This window comes from Clarias gariepinus, chromosome 13 (assembly GCF_024256425.1).
Source record: "Clarias gariepinus isolate MV-2021 ecotype Netherlands chromosome 13, CGAR_prim_01v2, whole genome shotgun sequence".
Lineage (NCBI taxonomy): Eukaryota > Metazoa > Chordata > Actinopteri > Siluriformes > Clariidae > Clarias > Clarias gariepinus.
The window spans coordinates 11,514,235-11,539,056 of NC_071112.1; the positions used below are offsets into that span (position 1 = coordinate 11,514,235).

At 36.6% G+C, this 24,822-nt stretch overlaps 1 protein-coding gene across 1 annotated transcript; it reads left to right on the forward strand.

The window, feature by feature from the left end:
• Window positions 1-2,095: 2,095 nt before the first annotated feature.
• On the forward strand, window positions 2,096-12,697 carry prox2 (prospero homeobox 2). The gene is made up of 5 exons (XM_053510205.1): window positions 2,096-2,128; window positions 3,886-5,493; window positions 7,453-7,560; window positions 10,158-10,352; window positions 12,045-12,697. The coding sequence occupies exons 2-5, from the start codon at window positions 3,985-3,987 to the stop codon at window positions 12,210-12,212; spliced, it is 1,980 nt and encodes a 659-aa protein (XP_053366180.1). The 5' UTR covers window positions 2,096-2,128; window positions 3,886-3,984; the 3' UTR covers window positions 12,213-12,697.
• The last annotated feature ends 12,125 nt before the right edge of the window (window positions 12,698-24,822 follow it).

Sequence of the window (24,822 nt, forward strand, 5' to 3'; positions counted from 1 at the left end):
GTTACAAAACACATCATTCAGTTTCTAACCAGACACTATTGGCTGTACAGTATATCTTTACTTGTCATAAAATTTCTATCAAACATTGTCACTGAGCTGTTTACACACCAGGAACCCCTAGACCTGATCTGTTCATAGCAACACCACACCCATAATGCTGTTATTAATTCAGGATCACACTGCTATGCTGTACACCAGAAAAATATTATCTCCTCAATAGTGGTTTTAGCAGTTTCTTCCCACTGATGTTGTGTTAGTGCATGGGCTAACAAAATCTACATAGTGACTGTAAACAAACACAACAAAACAGTTATATAATGAAGTATGCTATAAGTGACCACTAAGTGTACCGTATAGGCTATAAATAATTAGTAATGGTAAATACAGCCATGTAATCAGGTAAACTCTTGAAAGACTGCTTTGTGTATAAACATCTATTAAAGCTATTAATTCGTCTTTGCTAGGGTCATTATATCCTGTCCAGCGTCATCCCTGAGCAAAGTCTAAACCAGGGACACTGGGAATACATTCTGGACTGGATACACTCAAACACAGTCACTATCACACCCACAGGTAATTTAATAATGTTTTTGAATAGCTTTTAAATTTCAAAATTGTCCAAGGTTTCTCAAAATACTACAGCACATAGTACATTTCTAAAATCTACAAGAGGTTAACTCGACATGTAAAGGAAAAAGGCATCAGTAATTGTCTGCTTAGAATATAATCAGTAATATGTTCATCAGTTTAGGCCTACACAGTAGATTTAAATGATTAATTTAGTTACAGCAGAAGTATTTATACCATCAATTTATCAAATTTGTAATCGCAGGACTTCTTGATCAACAACATAATTTGTAGGCTCAGTAGGCTAGGTAGAATTTATGACATATAAAGATGTTTATATTATTAATAAAAACAATAACAGTAACAATAACAATTTAAAAAAAATAGACTGAAAAATAGTCAATTCAATAAAAAATATTTACAGCAAAAAGCAGGATTCAACATAAATCCTTAAAATTAGGTGAGTGCAGTACAGTAAGTAAACATTTCCGCATGAGCAGCATTCTGTATTTTGCAGTCCCCATTCCCCTGCTTATTAATACTGTATAATGGAAAAAAAAGACCTTAATAATGCACATAACATCCATCAGAGGATTCATTATATTAATTTTATTTTCCTTTCTTCACCTTTATTTTAATACTGAAAATGTTTTTTTTTTAAATATTAGCAATCTTACAGTATTGCATGTATTAATATATATATATATATATATATATATATCTTCTATACTACGTATCCTATATAGGGTTGCAGGGAGCCTGGAGCCTGTCCCAGGGCGCACACACACACACACACACACACACAATGGGCAATTTGGGAACACCCTATTATTATTATTATTATCATTATTATTATCATTATTATTATTATCATTATTATTATTATTATGATTATTATTATCATCATTATTATTATTATTATTATTATCATTATTATTAGTAGTAGTAGTAGTAGTATTGTTGTTAGTGGTGTTGTTGTTGTTATTATTATTATTATAGGTGGAATTTATTTAGTTTATTTATTCAGTTTCCTGTTTGATGCTTGACCAGACTCACCAATATGATGTTATTTATATGTATTATATGTATATGTTATTTCTATATTTCTATTATGCATCTCTATTGCAATGGATTAGTAACATGTTGCACCTGATTTGAACTTTCATCAGAAAGTAAATGCGCAACTGTTACAGTATGACTGTTACCTTTAATGACTCATTGATTATAAATATGTATGGTGTTGTATTAAGTAATAAAGTAACTACTATTATAAGTACGCTTTTATCAGAGTGGGTGCATAGTGCCACAATATTAAGAGATGATAAAAAACCCGGATATGTATATTATCATAGAGGGGTGACCTTTACAGCATCATCAGGGTGTACGCTGCACGCGCCGCGTAGTCGGGTTAACGTGAGTGTCTCGGAGCACGCGCAGTCTCGCGCACTCGGTCTCGCGCTGAGGGCCGGATGCTGTAGGCCACGCCCCTTCATCATCTCCGAGGCTTTTGGGAGGCGTTGAGGCGAGACTCGCTGTCAGTCTCTCACCGCCCGAGCAACAGGTAAGAGCACAAGCTTCTCTCCCTACTCCGCTGCTCCCTTACACATCCGTGTACTTACTTTAAACAGACGAGTGTACTTCTCTTCTTCTTCTTCTTTCATTTTTTTTAAATTAAAATTTCACATTTCAATTTTGTAAAAAGAACTGTTTCATACCGTTTACCTCATGTAGACCTTGAACAGTTTTAGGATGTTTGGCTTTTAAATGGTAATAAAGACTTTTTGTAATAGCAAAAACCTCTTTAAATGCTTCTCATCATGACCTTAAGTACAAGTACAAGTAAAAAACAACAATTAATGAATAAATAATTTGACATGGACATAGTAAGTTACATGTCCAAACGTCTACTTTACAGCTAGCTTTCATTGGGGGAAAGAAAAAAAAAAAAACCCATTGGTCAGCATGTTAGTGTCTCAGGAAGTTGGTTAAGAGAATGACAGTTTTATTTATTTATTTGTTTTTAATACTTCTCCCTTTATTATACAATTCAGCTAATTTTATTTTTACACTTTCAATAGTGCATGCAGCAAAAAACAACAAAAAACAAACTTTTAGATGCTAGACTTTTATATGTTTAGACTTTTAAATAAATTAATCGATGTGTTCAGACTTTCAGCGGATGCTTTACATTTTATCATATTTTAAATCAGCATTATTAGGTCTGTTACATTTTATATACAGTATGTGATGCAAGATACAGTATTCAGTGTTGAAAATAAAGATTCATCTTTTTGTTATTGTCAAATAAGTTGTTGATGATGATTAAATAACAGCAACAACAATAACAACAACAACAATAATAATAATAATAATAATTTACATTTGTACCAGGATAAATATACTATAATATCAAAATAATAACATAAGGGTATTTGGTAATATTAATACATAATGCAATTTTGGAATTTGCGGAGCCGCAGCGCGTTCATCAGTCATTGCAGGAGATGAAAATGTTTCCTTCATATAGACACTGTAAAAGAGGTTTCCAGTAAAAAGTAAATACGGTACATCATAAATACAATTGCATAAAGTGATGCATTCCTTTAACTTTTGCATAACGAATGACTTACACATGGTATTTATGTGCTACCTTTTATTTAGAACTGGATAAGAGATTTCAGTAATTCTATACCTATAATTTATTACAAATACAGGTCAGTGTTTACATGCTCATTCTGTATAATTTTCTGTATTCCTCATATATAATATGTACAGTCCCTGTTTGCTTACCAATCATTTTCACGTAGCTTTTCTTTGTGTGTATTGCTGATCATATATAAATTCGCACATGAACAGCATTTCAGCCAAGCTGACTCATTTTAAATCAAGCAGGAAAAAATATTGGTTTGTAAAGAAGAAGCTTTATGATTACAATGGATAATATATTTTAGCACTTGTATCTAATTCCTAGTTCTCACTCCCCTTTGCCAAATTTTAACATGAAATATAATTTACAATTTTTTGTTTGTGTTGTTATGGTAAAGTATGGATCAATCTACACTACTTACAACAGATAATATTATGTTACATTTTAATTATCATATGTTCATACAGGTATAGCATTATTATTAAGTAGGAATAAGTATCAGGTAAAAAATACCATTCAATAAAGATAAATCATTAAATGTTTTAATGGTGTTACTGTGCTAAGATATGTAATTAAAAGTTTTCAAATATTGATTTTACTTTTAATGTTGTTTATTTTTTACCTTGAGCTAAAATATTTCCTATAGTTATTTTTCTTTTTTTTTTCCTTAGGTGCCTCAAATTAATATTTAAGACCACTGTAGCACATTGGTTTGTTGTGAAGTTACATCAAGTCAAAGTGCAGCAGAAAATAATACGGCTGTATTAAAAATGAATCTGACGCCACCAGACCAAAGCATTCATAAGCCTAACGAGGTCTGCATGGAGGACAGCAAAGCAGATCTAATGCTGCAGTGCTTTCGCCGAGACATGTACGAGGAGCGTCTCTCGTCCTACCACAACGCGCCGCTCATCTCTCATCTTTTACGAAAAACCATCCACAATAAACGGTCCATTCTTAACAATAACCAACCGTACATGCCAGCGACCTCTATTGCTTGCTCCAGCATGGTTGAGTCAAGACCTACAGTGACTGAGACCACTCAGGATGACTGGAGTAACCTGTCTTCCAAGGACAGCCAGCTGGAATCGACGTCTCCTGTTCACACTTCCAGTGGAATAAGCGCTGAACCTGAATGCCCACTGAGCGAGCATGTCCAGGCCAAACGAGCAAGGGTGGAGAACATCATACGAGGCATGGCGAGCTCACCAGGCGACAAGTCACATGCAGAAAGAGAGAATGCTGAGAGTGAAATCAGCAAGTACAGCAGAGAAGTGTATAAAGAGAGCAAACGCAAACAGAAGCTTCCTCAGCACCAGGAGCACAACCATGCTGGAATTTCAGCAAACACTGATCATAATATAAGCAGAGATGAAGAGTGTCACAAGCTAAGGAAACAACTGCAGAGCATGCAGCAGCTCTTACATCAACTTCAGGAGAAATTTCTAAGGATGTATGACCACAATAGCTCAGAGAATGAGGAGAAAGGGGAGCAGCAAGACAGCCATGAGCTTGATGTATGCATGAGTTCTGACAACATCAGCATGCTTGAACACAAAGAGAGCATGAAACAAGATGATGGATGTTTGAGCCCGCAGAGGGATCAGAAGAACCTCCAGGAAATGCTAAAATGTGAGCTTTCCAGAGCTATAAGTGAAAGTGTTGATATGGTGTTCAGAAAACTCTCTATGATCCTAGAGAACCAATCACCACAGCTACATCTGTATCAGAGTCCAGACTGCACAGGTATGGAGAAACGAGACCATCAGGCATGCACTAGAGAGTCTTCTGACCTAGAGAATGCCACAAAACCAATGCCTGTAGAGTGCTATGAAAACACACCTTCACACAGTCCAGAGCATCAAACAGAAGCTTTGTCTCTCGTAGTCCGAAAATCCCCGTTAAACGCTTTGGGTTCAGTAGGGCATTCAGTAAAGAGACCCTATCCCCTGCACCAATCTCCATTCCAGTTCAGTCACAGCGCTTCTCTGCATGACAGCCAAATCTTGGAGCACCTCCTCAAGTATGGACCTCATTCTAATTTCACTGGGATCTCTTGCCTTCCCCCATCATTGGAGAGATCACCCCAAGATTCAGTGGCTCTTCCTTGGGAAAGCATTGCTTTGAGGTCAAAGGTAAGCTCTGGCCACCTCGGGCAGCACCATCGTCCCGGGGCTCTCGGCCAAGTGACAGTAGATGGCCTTTGCCTACCGCATGTCAAGATGGAGTGTGGAGAACTGCAGAGTATGGCGGAGAGGAGCACCTTCATGCCACTCAGTATATCCTTTTAAAGGTTCAGCGCATGACATGGTCTGTGTGCGATTATTATAGGGTTTATAATGTATAATTAGTGACTATGATTTATAGATCTATAACGAAATAGGAATACATTTTGAAAAATAATCATTGTCTTAAAAAAAAAAAAAGAATTATTCTCTTAACAACTGCATCAAAAAGCATGCTGACATAGCTGATATTTTCTACCTGTGTGCTTTTTTCAGTAATTTTTGAGACATAACCCATGTTTGGATTGGATTAGTTTATCAGAGAGGTATTTATAATAATTGTTGTTATAGATGATCACATTTTCACATCTGTAAAACCATCTGAATATAGAATCCAAATATATATATTTAGAGCAATAAACAGACACAGTCATGGTTTTATTCCATAGTTTTTGAGCATATTATAGTAGTCACCTAAATAGTCGCATAAAGATTCACATTATGAAAAGTTAAACCCAGCATCAGGAGAACTCGTGTTTTGTATTTGCAATGCCAATAAAGCTGCCTAATCAAATCTAATTTTATCAAATTTTATCTAATCTTATCTAATATAAAATCTCTTCAATATAAAAACTCATCTTTACCTGCAGCCATGGTATATACTCTTAGCTGAATATTCATACAAGTACCTGTGCATTTTACCGAACTGTTCTCTGAACAAGCTTGCTTCTCCGTAATTTACTGTAATTTGCAATGTAGTGCCAGATATGAAACAGAGAGAAGCAGCAGAACAAACTACCCGCTCTGGTAGCAATACCTCAGTGAACAATGACTCGTTGAATTGAGTGCTGCTCTGAGCAGGTCCACTAACCCAGACTTCAAGGAGAATATTTCCTTTGATCTCTGTAACCCCAAAGAAAATTGTAGCATCTTCTTTAATCTGGGCTCAGTAATGACTGTAAGTCCAGAAAAAGACAAATAAAAAGGAATACAAGGCTTTGATAAGAATTGTCAGGAACAAAAGCCAATTTTCAAAGGCAGAAAAAGCAGCAGTTTCTGCTCAGGAAATTCTCTTGATTTTTTCCCCCCTTGACTTGAAAAGGTGCAGAATATATTTCTGTACTCTCCATGCGACTGGAATGGTTCAGAGTGGTCACTTCCATTTTTCCTCTCTTTCTCTATTTTTTTAAAAGCTGTCATTACATTCAACCTCAGCACATATGTCTATACTCATAGAGATACTTGCACACATGTATATACAGTACACAATGAGCCTTTGGTCCTTTATGAATTTCCAAGCATAAACAGTTGTGATAGTGGTTTCTTTTCTGCCACTGTTTTGTTTGTTTTGAATGTAAGGTTAGATTTGGCACGATCAGCTCTCCTGCAGCATATGCTTTAATTTTCCTTTGAACTCTGTTCGTCTTTTATTTATTATTTGTTTCCGTATCTCTCTTTCAATGTTACCGCACACTAATACTGTATATGTATACCCTGAAATGACCTTTTAGTGGATAAGAAACTATTACCTAATGCACAAGTTGTCATATTGTTTAGGAGAAATTTTAAAGGGATGCTCAGATGCAAGACAGTGGGCTCCTCATATCCAAATTGCATTTGCTTCTTAGTGTTTTCCCAACAAATCGATTACTATTGACTGACATGAAACTAAGAGGCTTCTGTGGAAGTCTCTAATTGAAATCCCTAATCGGATTTGTTTAGCTATTTTTCCAATTAGCACGTGCTGTGGGGTGTTAATTTAGTCCATGGTTAGTGTAGAGCTGTGTAAATATATTACATATGGACCGCACTGTAAAAATCACTAGTCGAGATAAAGCCTAAGGAGTTAAATAGGACTAGATGAACACAATCAAATTAGGTGATAACATAAATACATTTTTTCAGCTTGTTTTTAGCTTGTTTTTCAAAAGATTACTACTACTTGTAACATTTTTATCACGGTATAGGAGTTTTTCCATCTCTGACGAACATATTGTCCTTAATTTTTACTACATCCAAGAAGGATTAACGCCTAACCATTTGAAGAAAGCCAAACTGATGTTCTTCTACACGCGGTACCCGAGTTCGAACATCCTAAAGACCTTTTTTCCTGATGTCAAGGTACTGTACATTAAGAATCAACTGAACACAATCAAAAAACATATGTAGATTTGTACATATTTAATTTGCTATTTTTAAAATAAACTACATAACTAAAATATTAAATCATAGACAAAAGACCAAACGATAACAGACGGAATTTGCCTGAGATTTTGGGACTTAAGGTGATAGGGACTGATGGTTTATCTTTAACACAGTTTTTAAAAAAGTTCCTCAAGTCAGCAAAAGAAGACAAAAGGAGAAAGGAGACAAATGTGCAGCCTTGTCTATTCAGAGTTAACCCCTAAACGCTGTGTAGTCAGTCAGCTGTCAATAGGCAACAATAGAGCACTGCTGAGCTGCAGGCAGCGACGAGGAGTTTAGGCCCTACAACAACAACCCGTGTATACGGACTGCACATCCTGTGAGTGTGTGACATGTCCTGAGGCTCGAAACTCATCTGAATAGACAAAAACATAGCACTTGTTCAGGAGGATTTATTATCTCTCACTATCTAGTCCTTGTCGTATGAACACAGAAATAACACTCCCTGAAGTCCGTTTGAATATGTACCCTAAAGCTATTACCTTCATTTATTTTTAATTGCTATGTTCTCTGAAAAACATTATCAGGGATCGCAGCTTTGCTGAATACAGTAGAGAGAATGAAAAACATGCATATTGGCTTACCAAAACAGAATATAAAAATGTGAAAATCTATCTATCTATCTATCTATCTATCTATCTATCTATCTATCTATCTATCTATCTATCTATTAACATGTTAATACAATCAGATTACTCAATATATTTTAATATAAGAGGAACAGCTGCCTGCCAAAGCCTACATTTAAATCTAGACATGGACGCACTTTCAGCAAGAAAACACATCTGATAATGTCATGTCTTGCTTCTAAGTCGTTCCAAATTGCATCTAAACCATCTGTGTTATTTCGTTCACAGCTAACGCGAGCTTCAAGGCTCACTCCATACTGCTAATGAAAGATAATCGACTACACCCACTAAATCACTAATTATTCTCCTATACAGCACCCCACTGTGTTTTATTTCTTATTTATTGTGTATCAATCCCAGGAATATAGAGTACTCAATGAAATGTTTTAAAGGTGATTGCTGCACACTATCCTGCCTGGTTCAGCTGCTTCCACCCTTCTAGCACTTTCTTGTAGAGCTAATGTGAATGTTACCCTGCCCTCCAGGGGTTAGTGGGCCGAGTCTCTTCCTTGTCCAGGGCTGACCCCTCAGTGAGAAGTCACAGTGAACAAAGAAAAAAGTTAATCCCAATGTCTGATTCCATTCGTGTCATCTAAACCCACTGAAAGCGTGGCTTCCTCCTGGACTCTTCCATAGTCACATTCTCACATAGAGGGAAGGAACGTCTTTGATGACAACTCAGCCCTTGGGCATTTTGTGCTCCACTTTTCTCTTTCTCCTTTTGGATGAGAAGATAAAATAACAAGGATAATGTCAAGACTGAGATTAAGCCCAGTGTTTACATTGCTGGATGTTCATGTGCAAGAAGCTGGTGGGAACAAAGAATTGTTAAAAACTGAGAAAGATCATAAAGTACTGGCATAGCAGACCTTACTTATAATTAATAATAGAATAGTATATAAAAAAAATCAATTCTGTGTTTGAACAGACTGCCATCAAACTAGCACTATTATTTAATACTAGCATGGAAACAAAGGTCAGTCCCAATCCAATATTTCTGATCACTTAAAAAGTGAGTGGGCTCAAACATAAGGTTTGGCAAGTTGTTTAATCCAGATATATATGCTTAAAAAAATTGAAGTTTAAAAGAAAATTATGATGTCAAATCCAAAAAGAATTTGCCTTGTTTTTCCAATACAATTAGAGGGAAATATAAATCTGTATCCACTGTTTTGCCTTATGTACAGCTCTACCATTAAAGGCGTACTCGTAAAAGAAATTTATTAAACTGAAAATGTTTAAACAATTTAGTTGTTTTTACATGTTTTTTAATTGTTTTTTAAACAATTAAATAAAAAATGGCAACAAGTGAAATAGAATTGTGTACTACATTGTTCTATAATAAATCGGTAAAATTAAATGGAATATAATTTAAGGTTTGGTGTGGTCACTATGCATTTTAAACATGCATCAATGTTTTAAGTTCTAGTAGGTCAGGGGTGTAAAACTAAATCCAGAAAGGACCATGAGGATGCAGGGTTACATTTCAACCAAGCAGCAGCCACGCCGGTTTAATTAGTCTTTCTTGGCTCTTAATAGACATCAGATGTAGCTTCTGATGTAGCACCCATATGAGCTTTTCTGGATCCAGTTTGACATGTAAAAGTAGACCTGTTTTTGCTTTAAGAATATTTGGAAAGTTGCTACAGTTCCTGTGAAGACTCTGCCTCTCATCGGCATTTGTTTCTGTAAACCCAGAATGTCGTCATATTGGTCTCTGAAGATTTTATTAATTAATAAATTAAAACATATTTTCTTTCTGTAATTGTAGCTATAGAATTATTAAACCTTGTAATGTTTGTAAAGTGCCTTGTGATGTTAAATTTTTTAACATGTAAAGTAATGTATTTCATTTAAATGTATATATTTCTCATCTATTTTTAGTTTAATCGCTGCATCACTTCCCAGCTAATCAAGTGGTTTAGTAACTTCCGAGAGTTCTACTACATTCAGATGGAGAAGTTTGCACGCCAGGCTATTATGGATGGAGTAAGTGACGTGAAGGACATGTCTGTTACCAGAGACTCAGAAGTCTTCCGTGCTCTTAACATGCACTACAACAAAGCCAATGATTTCCAGGTATGCTTTTTTTTTTAACCTATGACCTGCTGTAGAATTACAGTTTCAGTCACAACATGGACACACCTTGCTGAATAACTTTCCTGATGATTATAAAAACATTTTGATGTCATTAAAGTCTTGTGTTCAGAGTTTGTTATTCAGATTTCTTCGTTAGTTTTTAACAAAATTCTAAAATCTAACAAAAAAAGAGAAAAATAATAAAGTAAATTAAATGTTATACCACTGCACTGGTATAGCCTTGATGCTGCTTGATCAGAGGGTGTTGATTAACTTTTACTAACTTAATTAACTTTATGATTAAAAATCACAGGTTTATTATAATGCGCTTATTCTAATGCTATCATTTTTGTATTAATTGCTTATATAGTACATTATCCACTTCATCTAAAACAGCTAATTAATTAATGAAATATATGTTGTTATTTAATTATGTTAATTAAATGTTATATTATTTATATATGGATGTTATTTTTATATGGATGTTATTTATATATGGATGGAGTGCTTTAAAACATTCAATAATTTAGAGAGAGAAAGAGAGAAAGTGAGACTGGTGAGGAAATGTCCCTTTATAGCTGCTAAGTGATAACAAAACTTCTGAAATCAATAAAAAGTTAAAAGTAACAGACAGTCTGGTTTGCAACAGGGACCATCATTGATTATTTTCCTATTATTATTTTTCTAACGAATTACGACAAAATCCTTTATTACTTACTTAAGGTGACTTACCATTTCTTTCCTTGAGTATGATAAAGTATACAATAATGTTGTAAGCATATAATCACATATAGCCACTGTTCGCAGTATGACCCGTGTGTCATACTGCACCTTTGGCAGCCATTATCCAAAAGCACAGCACCGCTTTAGCCTACTGTGGGAAGAGGAAGCCACAGGATCCTGCTAAAACAACTCAGGATTAGTAACTGGCCATGCCTGAGTGAGGCCGGGATTGCTACTGATGCGGAATGCTGAGAAAGACGCCGCAGATTCTGAGGATGAAGGGCCGGCCGATGGGAATGGGCCGAGACAGTTGTCTTTACCTTGGGCCTAAGACATTCCTTTCCCAGGGCTTGCTTTTGTACTTGGAGAATAAAAATAGCCAGTGTTGATCATCAGCAGCTTGCTTAGCCATTCTATCAGAAAATATGGCACCAGATAAATCCTTCCCTCAAACACCCAACCCACACGCATACACACAGATATACGCTCACATGTCCAGTCTGATCAAACTTACAAAATACATGTGCCACAAAAAAAGTGAGTAATTCTAAGTAATTTTTTTCTGCATTGATTAATTTCATCAAAGCATCACTCATCTAATGGTTCTGACACAGTATTTGCTTGAAACATGCTGAGAGCAAAGGCAACCCAAAAAGAAAAGTGTTTTGAAACGAGCAAATTAAAACTTGCTCATAAAGACAATGAGATCTACAGCGTTAGTTCAGAGTACTGCGCTAATGAGAAGGTTAAGTGAAAGGGAGATCACACTTGTCCGTTGCCATCCCATCATGCCATCATGGTGTTACATCAAAGACAAAGTATATTAATTTAGACAAGAATAATTCAACCCTGTTCTACTCTTAGTGAATATTATGAGTTCACCCGCTGTTTTCTTAGGAATAAGAATCTTTTCATTTAAGTTTATACTTTTATAATTAAGACCTTCTGTCATCTTTATTTGATCGACAGGTGCCTGAGCGCTTCTTGGAGGTGGCTGAAATCACCCTGCATGAATTTTATAACGCCATCTCTCTCAGCAAAGATTCAGACCCGTCATGGAAAAAATCCATTTACAAAATCATCTGTAAACTGGACAGTGATGTTCCTAATGAGTTTAAGTCTCCTTCATATTTGTAGATACATTTACCAGGTACAGATCTCCGCAGGCCTGAACGAAGTTTCTGACAAAGAAAACCTTGTGATTTTTTACGACTCGTAGGATCGAGGTCTGATATCTGCTTTGAATATGAATGAATGCTTTAGGAGATTTGGTAGCCATTTTTTGCATTGTGCTCACTCTTGATACAGGGAATCATGTGTAATATAGCTTTCATTTCATTTGTGTGAACTGTATTTTAATTTTTTACCACCAAGTTTATATGTCAAGTTATGCAGTTTTGTTTTAAAATACAGTACATTATGTATCATTTTGGATATGAGGAAAAAAAGAAGTGTTTTCTGTTATCATGTAAATTGGAATTTATTCAGCTTGGATTTGTCTTCTATAAAAAAAATTCTGATATAAGTTGGAATGTTCCTCTCATTGGGGAAAAAAGTGTCTGTAATTAAAAGTATATCTAAAAAGATGCTACTTCCTGCTTATAGTTGTGTAATATGGTATATTAGGACAAACTAATTATCAAAAGAGTAGTAGTTTTGAGTTATTATATATATTACTATACAAAATATTTATGATAAAATTATGTGTATTAAATATTTGTTATATACATTACATTACCAGTTGTCCAATATGATTTAGTTTTATTTAGGTTTGTTATATAACAGCATTGGAGGCATCTCTCACTTTGGTCAAATTACATTAAATCACCATGCTGTGGTTTGACATTGTAAACTCTGGAAACATCTGGTCTGCTTACCCATGTGACGGATCTAAAACATTATTGAAAGTACTTTTCCAGAATACAGACCACTAAGGTGCTCATAATCCTCCGCATAAAGGCTGCTGTTGAGAGTGCGGACTTGTTTTGTTCTCTGCAGCTGATTCAAGTCACATTTCTAAGGCCTTCATTCATTGTGTCAGTGCGTTTGCAACTGCCATGTCTTAAAAACAACAACAATGCATTCTCTGGTCATGACTAATGGACATGAGCGCATGACAGAGATTTGCTACTCAGGCAGAATTCCACTCAAACATCCAGTGTCTCCTCCAAGCACCCGCGAATCGCCGACTCATCACCCCTCTCTGCTGCTGGACCATCCTGGGATGAGCTCACTCTTTACTGCCTAAACACTCACTCACTCATCTTCTATACCGCTTTATACTGTATTTCTGGACCTGGAGCCTATCCCAGGAGGCTTAGGGCACAAGGCAGGGTACACCCTGGACAGGGTGCCAATCCATCGCAGGGCACATACACATATACACATATACACACTCACACACTACGGGCAATTTGGGAACGTCAATTAGCCTAACCTGCATATCTCTGCACTGTGGGAGAAAACCGGAGTACCTGGAGAAAACCCACCAAGCACGGGGTGAACATGCAAACTCCATGCACACAGAGATGGGAATCGAGCCTGGCCGGGAATTAAGCCCACTTTTTTTTTTTTTTTTTTTACAATAGCAGCAGAACAAAAACAAAAGTTTAGATTAATATGTAGAATTCTAATAAGCAAAACCAGTGGCAAGAAAAAAAATCCCTGTAATGACTGCATAGAGAAAACTTGGCAGGAACCAGACTTAAAAAGGAACCCAATCTCTTCTGAGTGACATGGGATAGTGGAATTAAATTAAAAATTCAATAATAATAATTTTAAAAAAAATAAAATAAAATAGGGGTTCTACTCAGTCACGAATAAAAAACGTAAATCTACAGTAGGCGTGGATTTAGCAAACATAAAAACAGCTGTAAACAAAGACCAGACACAATTATTTAAACTGTCTTGTTTCCATTAACACCCTCTGTAGAACATAAGCTCTCAGTCCTCATTTAGTCCGGAGGAACATGTTGAACGTGAGATAACTAGAACTAGAATAAAGATTGTATTAATTGATCTGCAGTAACTTGTTTGTGTTAATGTTTTAATCAGAGCCCCTGTAGGCCATAATAAAAACACAGTAAATAGTAAACCCTGCAGGGCCCCCAAGCAACAATTACATATGAAATTACTTTACTGGAGAAATTAAGAAGACATGTTTAATTGGAATTGTGAGGAGCATAATAATAATAATAATAATAACAACAATAATAAAAAATTATGCCAATTAATTCTTACATCAATCTCCTCCAAAATAATTTGCCGTACCTTTTCAATTAAAACATAACTAACTGTAATGAAAATGTTCTGCTTATGGCAAGATGTTCTTTTGAATGCTGTCTTGATGAGAATAAGGCGGTGAGTGCTTTCCGTTGTTTTCAACTTCAGCTGAATTTTTTTTTTTGCCTGCAATCAGATCCAACTTAAATGCAATTTTGAAACTCAGCATAATAAAATTAGTAATTAAAAATGAAAACAAATTGAATAGAGGTAAAATAATTACACAAACTTTAAATGGTAGAGCTATTTTTTTTAACCCTATCAGTGCCCATGTTCACTACAGGTAATATGGCATGTTATCAGAAATCTCTTTATTTCTGATGGAGAGGAAATATTGCCACCTAGTGGCTTCCTATCTAACTGCAAGATTAAGGATGCCTGTCAAATATTTTATCACCTATTAATTCTCCTTGTCCAAATAGCAAAGATTGCCATTGCCATGCATCATTTACATTATAGGCCTATTGCATTTCCCTATGATAATAAAGCATTTGTAATAAAGAGTTTAAATCCAAAGTTAATGTTCATTTATGCTCTAAAATATAGAAGTACATTATATTATCTCATCCAAAGGGCTTGGCTGGTAATTTTTGATCTCTTTGCGTAATTTTTAATTGATATAATTTTCAGTTGAGATACTTACAAAGACATTGAGCAACATTTGTATGCTTTCTTCCATTTATAATTTTGACCAGAAGAGGGAAATACTGTCACATATAAAAGACAATATACATAACATACTGTACGGACAGCACCTCATTCTTCAGACACAAGCTCTTATAACTGCACACATACAAAACAATTAAAAGTTGCTTTATTGTATAAACTGGTGTTATTTAACTTTACCATTTGGAAAATTTTAAACAAAGTATTGTACATTTTTTAATTTCAGAAACACACTGGTTCAGGCATAAAAGGTCTAAAAATAACAAGCCGTATAGAAATTTATCCTAAATTAGTGTCTTGTTTTTATAATAGTAGCTTTTTTAAATTAAAATGCCATTCCAACAAGGTTCCAAATATATATAATCTTAGTTTGGGTGTATTCAATTTTGTTTTAATCCCCTAAGCACAACAACGTTAAACACAGTTTATAATGTAACATATTTTACACATTCTGTTTAAAGTTTAAAGTTTTTTCCTCAAAATAAATGTTTGTGTTTAGAATGACCAATTTTCTTTTCATTTACAAAATTTAAAGTTGTTGTTGGTCTTTCAGCTGCCCCAGGCGAGGGGTCGCCACAGGTATGCAGGTAGGTAAGTAGGTATATTGTTTGTATGTATGTATGTATGTATGTATGTATGTATGTATGTATGTATGTATATTGTATGTGTACCTATAAAAAAAAATCAAAGTTAAGCATTATTTATTTCTAAGCAATGTTCCTTTTTTTCTGTACAGATTGACTTGACCATATTTGTAAAAAAGAAAGACATTGTATATTTCTTATAATCCTAAATCATGTTGTGCCTAATTAAATATTCCCACTCCCAGTACCTTTTTACCCAGTGGCATATTAGAAAATGTATATTTTCGTTTAAAGTTATTAATAAACAAATGAAATATTAATAAAATATTAAAAATTCTAGATTCCCACCTGAGAGTTATTAAAAACATTTACTGTTACAGAGAGAGAACACAAATTTACATTCATTAAATATATTTTTACCTTTTTAAAATAACTAAAAATGAAAAGGGGAAGTACTATTTTTAATAAGACATTCAACATTCTATAATGAAGAGATCAAATCTAACTGACGTCAAAATAATAAATTACCATATTACTAGTATATACTGTATAGAGTAGTGGACAAATGTTTTGAGTAAAATTCATTATTTTAATGACGTTATAATAAAAAAAATGACAACCAAAAAAAATAAATGTAATTTATTTCATGCCATTAAATTGGAATATAAAAATAAATATTTAGCATTTATAATAAATAATACATTGTATTCATTAAAGCCTGCTGGATCCGGAATCAAAAAGACGTCTGCAGGACTCTAGTGTCACTCGCTCAAATCATGACTGCTTGATTGTTTTCTGAAGATTATGTACAGAAGACGGTTTCTTGACTGCAACTTCTTTACCATTGTCCAACAGTTTTTTTAGGTCCGGACATGCCTCGGGCCATGGCCCCAGGAGCTGAATCCCCTTGTCACATTGCCAGTTTTTCATTGTTTTTTCAGTTCATTAACACGACTCTTCATCCAGACAGGCTAGAACTAGTTAGTGAAATCACCTGTTTTGTGCACAGGGACAGGGACAACTACAGTATAATACACGGACAATGTTACTTATCTTGAATGTCTTGATCCTTTTTGTATTAGTGTACCTGAAGGACTTTGCACTGAAATGAACCTGTGACATTTCAGATTGCAAGAGTGTTGGAGGCTTGAAATAATTTGATGTTTCAAAAAATTTTTTAAAGATCCTTTTTTTCATCTGATGGTAAGTATTTGCTCATTTCATCGTGTGGGTATTTAAACTTTTGCTTGTTAGAGCATATGAGTGGTTCGAAGGTTTGGGTGTTCGATGCTTTGAGCTTGTGGGCGTGTAAACATTTGATTGGGAGCCGGGGTGATGAGAGCGCATGGGGCAGACAGCCTGGAACTTTAGCACAGAGGAGGCTGACTTTTGCCTGCCCTTCAGACAGCCACTCCTTGGCGTAGTTTTGTGTGATCACCGGTAAATCTTTATTAATTTTAATTTGAGCCCCCCATTTAAAAGAGCAATTAAAGCGGATTAATTGAGCCCATCCCGTATAATGTCTTCTGTTAATTAGTTTGTCAGCACTGTTTTAATATCGCCTAATGACTTCATATTTCAGGCCTGACATTAAAGGGATGCTGAAAGAAAAGAAATGGCCTTATCAGAATGCAACGGTTTAATGGGAGATGTCCTCCCACCACGAGGCAAGGTCAGGGACTGCGAGGGGCCGCAAGGGAAGAGGGCCAGGCTGCTTGGGTGGCAGTGGGCTGTGTGCTCATGAGACTGCTCCTCACACCCCCTTCCTGCTCAGCTCACACTCTGTAACTTTAAAACTTGGCTGGATCTCGGCTCTCCCTTTTGAATTTCAGGCAGGTTGATGAATATAAAAAATACTCTATCAATATAAAACATGACATGTTACCGTACAAACCCTTTAACCAAGTGAGAGAGAGAGAGAGAGCATTCGAAACTTTACGTCTATATGACTGCAAGCACATGAAATGTGTAGCCCTATTGCTATATGAAATGTTTTGTAATGCACCGTAGCACTGCTGAGTTCTGGTTGAGCAGGACACAAAGAGACCTGGCTAACCTTTTAGCGCTGCTGTCTGTCCGAGAGCTCCACAGCTGACCGGGCACTGCAGGGAGCCATGCGGCTGATCTGCATTGTGTCAGAACACAGGTACGGTATATGTGCCAAATGCTGCGCGCAACTTCTGACAAGTGCTGTCAAACACACCGGGTCCAAGGGACTAGGGGGGGAAGTGTGGTTTTATGTGAAGTAGTCATAAATCAGCTTAAGTAGAGTGTTATGATTTGCATGACCTAGATTACTTTTAACCAAATAAAAAAAAAACAACAACAACAACACTGCTTAGAAAACAAAAAGCCATCACAATGAGTACATGTCGATATGCATTTTTCAGTTTGAGATAAAAACCTTGATGTGCCTTATATACTGTACAGCCTGGTGACAAATCAAAGGGGAAAAAAAGACAGCAAGATGTTGGGCCACTAAAAGCTACCAGAACAGCTCTAATGCATATTCACATAGATTTCACAAGTCTCTTGGACTGAGACATGAATCAGGCGACTCTGACGACCACAGTATAGGATTTATGTTGTTTGCTAACTGCTAAAATGAAGCATGAAGTACACTTGTCTGGAAGCGTCTTCTCTCATACGGTACTGTACGTTTCTTCACTTATTTCTTCAGCGGGTTTTTTTTCCTTCTCACTGGTCTGTATAAAATATTGCACTGGTTCTCAACTGCCCCTTACATTTAAGTGCTTTCTCACACCTGATTTAACTCATCAACTAATTAACAGCCTTTTCTTAATTGAAGTGGGTGTGGTAAAGCAAGGAAAACACTCAAATATGTAGATTGAGAGAATCACTGAAATATTCAATTAAATGTGTACTGTACAATAAGGCACAATAAGCCATTGTATCATTAATGCTATATTACTACTATGACAAAAAGATTTTTAACAATTTAGAACACAAATAATTAATATATATATTATTATATATTATGCATGGCAGCACCACGGTGGCGTAGTGGTTAGCGCCACTAGGGGCAAGGGGTCAATTCCCAACTGTGTGTGCAGAGTTTGCACATTCTCCCAGTGCTTCGGTTTCCTCTAAGTACTCCGGTTTCATCCCACAGTCCAAAGACATGCAGATTAGGTTATTTGGTGTTTCTAAATTGGCCGTAGTGTGTGTGCCCTGAGATGGATTGGCCACCATCCAGGGTGTACCCTGCATTACCCTGTACAGGATTAGCGTTATTAAAGATAAAAGAAAGAATAAATTACTATGTCATCCATCCATCTATTATCTATATCACTTTGACAGGGTTCCTCCTGACCTCCAACATTACACTACTGTTGATGTGCCTTTTGCGTACTGTGAGACTTTTATTTTGACATGGATGTTTGTTGTGTGTTGTTTTGCAGTTGAATCTCAGGTGTGTTGACTTTGGTCTGTTGATTAAAACCATTATTTGAGCTTTTGGTTTTCACCATGTCTTTGTCCTCCTCATGTTTATGTCACTCTTTTGTTTACCAGCTGAGAGGTTTGATTTTATGTTCATGTCTGGTTCTTGTCTGGTTCTTGTCTGGTTCCTGTTCTTGGTTTGTTTTGTTTATATTCTATATCCATTAAAATGTCTGCATCTGCACTCCCGGTGTGCCTGTAACTCCCTATTCATGAGTCGTTGAACAGTGGGAGGAACCCGAATATGCTTGAGAAACCCACCAAAGCATAAGAAGAACATCCATGACGAGAAACGACATTCAAACCTCCTGCCTTGGATGTGTGAGGTGTCAGACAGTACTAACCTCTAAACCTCTGTGCTGCTCTAATGAATATACTCCGATCTGTCACGACACTAACACCACCTCTACGTGAGTTGAAAAACTTTGATTATCAATTATATACCAGCAAATTGATGGCAGGAACATGGACACCAAATGCTCACCAATGGTCACGGGGATCAAAGGTCTGGTCTGATCCCACAGAAAAGCCAATGTGGCACAAAGCACCAAAAATGGACACAATCGAAAGGTATCAGATCACCCAGTGCACCACAGCCCCCTGTGCACAGAGACCAGCAGGAACGGAATTTAAATCTTCATTTGCTGAGCACTGGGTTCTGCTTTTACAGTACAAGAGATCATTAGTACATTCTTTGACAAATGGAATAAGACTTATGTCGGTTTTATGTACCCCCTGGCTAAACCACTTTGTATAATTGTGCATCATCAGAGCTACTGTATAGCAGAACCTTTTGGGACACCATATTTCACTTTTTGGGCCAGGAGCTGTCTAATGAATTACAGATGACAAATGACTGCATATGTGACCAAGTCATACCAGGAATAACCAGCCAGCGTGCTGTTTTCCATGTCTCCACCTACTATTCAATTAGCAATGAAAGGTAAACCCAACAAGCACCAGAACCAAAGGGAGGAACCTCTGTCTGTCTGTTTCTTTCTCTTTCTTCCTCTTTCTCTCCATCTGCTCAGTCAGCTAAGAAACCTCCATATGGTTGTTCACTTCACCCCCAATCATCCACAGCAGAACCACATACCCAGTTCAGTGCTAAAAGCATTCACAGCCATTCTTCCCCATGATTGCCTTTCAGCATGAAGATCAGCACCGTGAAGAGATAATCAAACCTTCTGATCTAAACAAGTAAATAGTGACCAATTAAGCAACAATGGTGGGGCTGAATTATAAGGAGAGAAATCCGTCTGTAATCTCTCAGCTTCAGGGTCCTTAATCAGGCTTAAAGCCGTTTTAATCCGAGCAAGTCACTGACATCCTTCATGTTCACAGGCAATGAGAAGAGAGGAAGAGGAAGAGGAATAAGGGACAGAAGTTGATTAAAAACAACACAGTGGAAGAAGAGCTCATCGGCTTCATTGAGGCTCTGGCATGCCTCCCTGCTAATTTGTGCCTATCCCTCTTGCGCCTCCATTCCTCTCCACTGGATTCATAAATCTCGTTCCTATTATCCTGCTAATTAGCCGGGATTACAGGAGCATGTAATGCCCCTGCTTCCCAATAGATTGATTGGAAGATGGTCTCTTTGTTTTGAAATCACTTTTTGATTGATGTACAGAGCCCTAGTTTGCAATTGTAATAGCCCAGATGTTAACAATCAAATGTGTTTCCGCTTCAAGAGGTAACAGTCTGTCATGGAAGAGGAGTTAGCCGAGCGTGTAACGACACCTCACTGGAGTGCAAGCGGGGGAGAGGAGAGGAGAGGGGTTTGATGAGACATAGCCTATGGCCTTATACATCATGACAGAAGGGGTTCAAGCACCCTTGATCCGTGATGGTCTCATCATATCAGACTCAGCCATAGAGCTTTGTGTTTTGTCTTTAAATTGATTAATTTATAATTTACGCATAGGAATTAATCTGCTGGAGTCAAGAATGTAGCCCGCTCTACTGTACTCCATTCGGAGATTTTAAAATGAATGCTGTCAATGGTTTGTGGAAATGAATGCCGCTGCTAAGTAAGAAACTAATTAAGTGACAATGGTGAGACTGTGAGACTGATCTTTTCAACTGAAAGCTGTGTTTATATGTATAATGACTGTGGAGAAAGAGAAAGGAAAAGAGACCGGGTTATACTGTTTCAGGAGCTAAAGCTTAAGTATAACGCTATGCTAACGCTATGGCCATTTATGCAACCATGCATTCGTTCAGTCATGTGACTGAAGAAGATTATCTGGACTTTTTCCAATCTTCAACTTTCCAGTATCAATGTGCCTCAGAACCTTAAGGTTCAACACGTCGTGCATTCTGAGATGCTTTTCTCCTCAGTATGGTTGCCAAGAGTGGTTATGTACGTTTCCACACATATAACTTAAAATCAATAAAAATCAATCATCCGTTTCTGAATTACTCAATCAAAACCATGTGCAAAGTCATAGAGATCATACTTTTCCCCATTATGACATTTAATAGGAACAAATATAACTCACAGCTGGACCCATATCCTTATGTTTTGACCTGCTGCACGTCTGCTACATGATCAGCTGCCTAAAGAACTGCATGAATAAGCAAGGTGGCAGGTGTTCCTAATAAAGTGGACGACTAAGATCTTTTCTAAGATCTTTCCTTTTTTATTATTATTATTTTGACAACTTTTTGAACACCTGTGGCTATTGCAAAACACCAGTAGAGGGCACAATTGCCTCACTGAAACCCATCTCACCTCTTGTGTCTTCTACTTTTTTCCCCTCTCCTTGCACCTCACCAATAAATCACTTTCCTCCATCGTTAATGGATATAGAGGCAGATCGTGAGTGAGCTATCTGTGGCGTAATAATTTAAGGGAAGATCCCCAAACTGATTGTGGTGAAAGGTTATTTATTTCAACAATAATGTGAAAAAAAAAGATGGAGTCAAAGTGAGATTAGTGTGCCGTTACTGGAGGCTGCTGCACTTAAACTGGAAAGCGTGGAAATTGGGTTCACATAGGCAGCACAGGGACAATGACTGGCTTTACTCCATCTTTTTGCATATGCTGCATGCTGGGATTTCACAGGTGTGTGTGTGTGTGTGTTCATGGGTGAGACTGGGTATATGGGTATGTACATGGCAAAGCTTTCCATGCTGCAGTCTTTAGACCTTGAGAGATGCCCTGTTTGTCCTGTGTCTGTCTGAATAAGTCTCCACTACTGTAGCTTTACTCAGAACAGAAAGGACATCATGGTCGGATTTGTTATGACCGCCGTGATTTGTAGTTCAGGCCATTGCTGTGGATTTGATCAAGGATGCTTTGAATGTTATTAATGTCCTTAACCTAATCAGTTATAGTTCATTGTGCATGCATTTTTGTATTTTGATCTACTCGCTTTCCGCTTACAAAAATCTTTATATACTTTTACATACATTTTTTGTTAGATGATAGGATATTGGATTTCACTAAATGTATCAATAAGCATAAATGATGCAATAAAAAAGAATTTTATTAAAAAAATCCAAGAAAGTACATCATATAGATTGATATATATATATATAAAAGGTTGGCTTATATTGTCGCTGACCACTTTATTAGGAACACCTGCCACCCTGCTCAAGCCTAAAATTTTATAATTTTAATCTTGGTGCAAACTGGCATCAGTGGCAAATTACATTCCTAAAAAAATATGTTTTTTTTTTTTTTGGATTTAACAATAGTTTATAGTTGGAAGCTATGGAATTTATGCTTTCTAAATTGTAATATGTAACCTTTTATGTTTTTGTGCTCCTTCAAATGGATCCCCAGGCCAAGAAATATGGTTGCTTAGACATACCTCTCTGTCTCTCTCTCTCTATTCATCCATGCCCGTATTTCGACTGGGCAGAGATGGCATGTCCTGACTCGAGACCTGAGTACCAGTCCCCTATGAGATCTGTGGGACCTGCGTTACCTCAGGACATGGACCTGCTGTTCATATTGCGCCTGGATGACATGTGACAAATGGTGATACCCTTCTGTTCTCCTCCTGGTTAAATTTTGGGTCATCTTAACATAACGGAGAGTGAGAAGAACAGACAGGTGAGCTGAGGTGAGGTAAGATAGATAGTAAACACTGTCTATAGACCTTAGGTTTAGTCATGGTTGTTTATCTTGCACTCTAACCTACGTACAGTAACACGATCATTCATTTAATTTGATATGGTCACATGTGCTCTCTTAAAAGTTTGAACAAAAAGTTGAAAACTGAATATATATGTAATACTACAGTATCAATGTGTGCTTTGTTCTTGTGGGAGAGAAGGACAACAAAAAGGTAAGAGACATAAAAGCTCTGCCTCCTGTTCAACTTTCAGCTTTTTTTTTTTTAAAATATTAAAAGTAGAGGGTGATTGATAACCTGTCAGTTATTGGAATAATCAGGACGAATCCCAGCTGGCTCAGCTGAGCTTACCCACCACCCCCATTTTTTATGCCCCCCATATCAGCCCAACACATCCCCTCTCCATTCAAAAGCTGTAATTGAATGAGTTTTTGTCATTATTGTGATTAATCATATTAATTTGTACTAATTAAGAGATGGTTTGAAGTGATGACAATTAGATTAATGAAATTAGTTTTAACTTTCTCTCTCCCCCCTTTAACACCATGGCTTCTCTCTCTTACCTTATAGCACAAAAGGGAGGGAAACCATAGCAAGACTGTTATGAAACAGTTGGCAATCTAGATTTTTGGACTAATTGAATGTCTGATTTTATTAATGATGAAATTTATAAAAGTCCTTGGGGGGAAAATTAAAGCAGATTCAGCTGGTGTAAGAGGGAAATTAATTAAAATTCCTGAAGATACTCTTCACATTAAAGGCACAGAGCCTCCTCAACCCCTGGTCTGAGAGTTTGGCATAGAATGCCCAAGCTGTAAAGGAAAAATATAGGCCTCTAAGTGCTTTCTAAGATGGGCTTCGGAAGCTTCGTAGATTAATAACAGCGGAGTGTGATTGGCTGAAACGTACACCAATCACATGAGCGGAGTTTTATTTTTGTTTTTCAGATTCTAGGGAAGATCTCTAGACATGGGGAGCCCTGACAACACTCTCAAGACACACACAAGGGTAAAACACCAGTGTTATTCACACAAATGTGTGTGTGTACAGTGTAATATACAGTGTATATATATGTGTGTGTGTGTGTGTATATATATATATATATATATATATATATATATATATACTGTATATAAACATTACACGGTCATGAACACTCTCTATATATAATGAGAGCGAGAGTGTGTTTGAACCCATCTTCTCTTCATTGTTTTTTTTTTTCACTTTTATAATTTTAAGCATTTTTCATTAATACTAAAAAACATCCAAACAATAAAAGTTGGAATGGAATTATGTAGTAAACATAACGACACCCATAATATTTTATATTTTAGATTGTAAGTTGCAGCCAGGGTTTTAGATTAAGTTGCAGCCAGGTGCCGCTAATCATCACCACTGATCAGGAGGTGTGCAGACCTCTATAAAAGCACAAGTTTTGGCAGTTTGCTGGTCTGCAGCATTCAGGTGCGTGTAATAAGCAATATTGTTAGAGAGGCAACTGTTGCTTTATATCAATCTGAAAAGAGTTCTAAAACCATTTTCAAGCAGTTTAGAGTTTGGGGTTTTAAGTGAGAAAGATTATTCACAAGTGGAAACGTAGGGGACGTTGGAGGAACTGGAGTAAGACTGTGTAATGTTCAGTGAAATGCAAAAAAAAAGCACAGGCAC

Excerpts from the sequence above, each read along its gene's own strand:
- prox2 (XM_053510205.1), top strand. The coding sequence starts at position 3,985 with ATGAATCTGACGCCACCAGACCAAAGCATTCATAAGCCTAACGAGGTC. Across the intron at positions 5,494-7,452 it reads GCACCTTCATGCCACTCAGT|ATCCAAGAAGGATTAACGCC; the intron begins ATATCCTTTTAA and ends AATTTTTACTAC. Across the intron at positions 10,353-12,044 it reads ACAAAGCCAATGATTTCCAG|GTGCCTGAGCGCTTCTTGGA; the intron begins GTATGCTTTTTT and ends TTTGATCGACAG.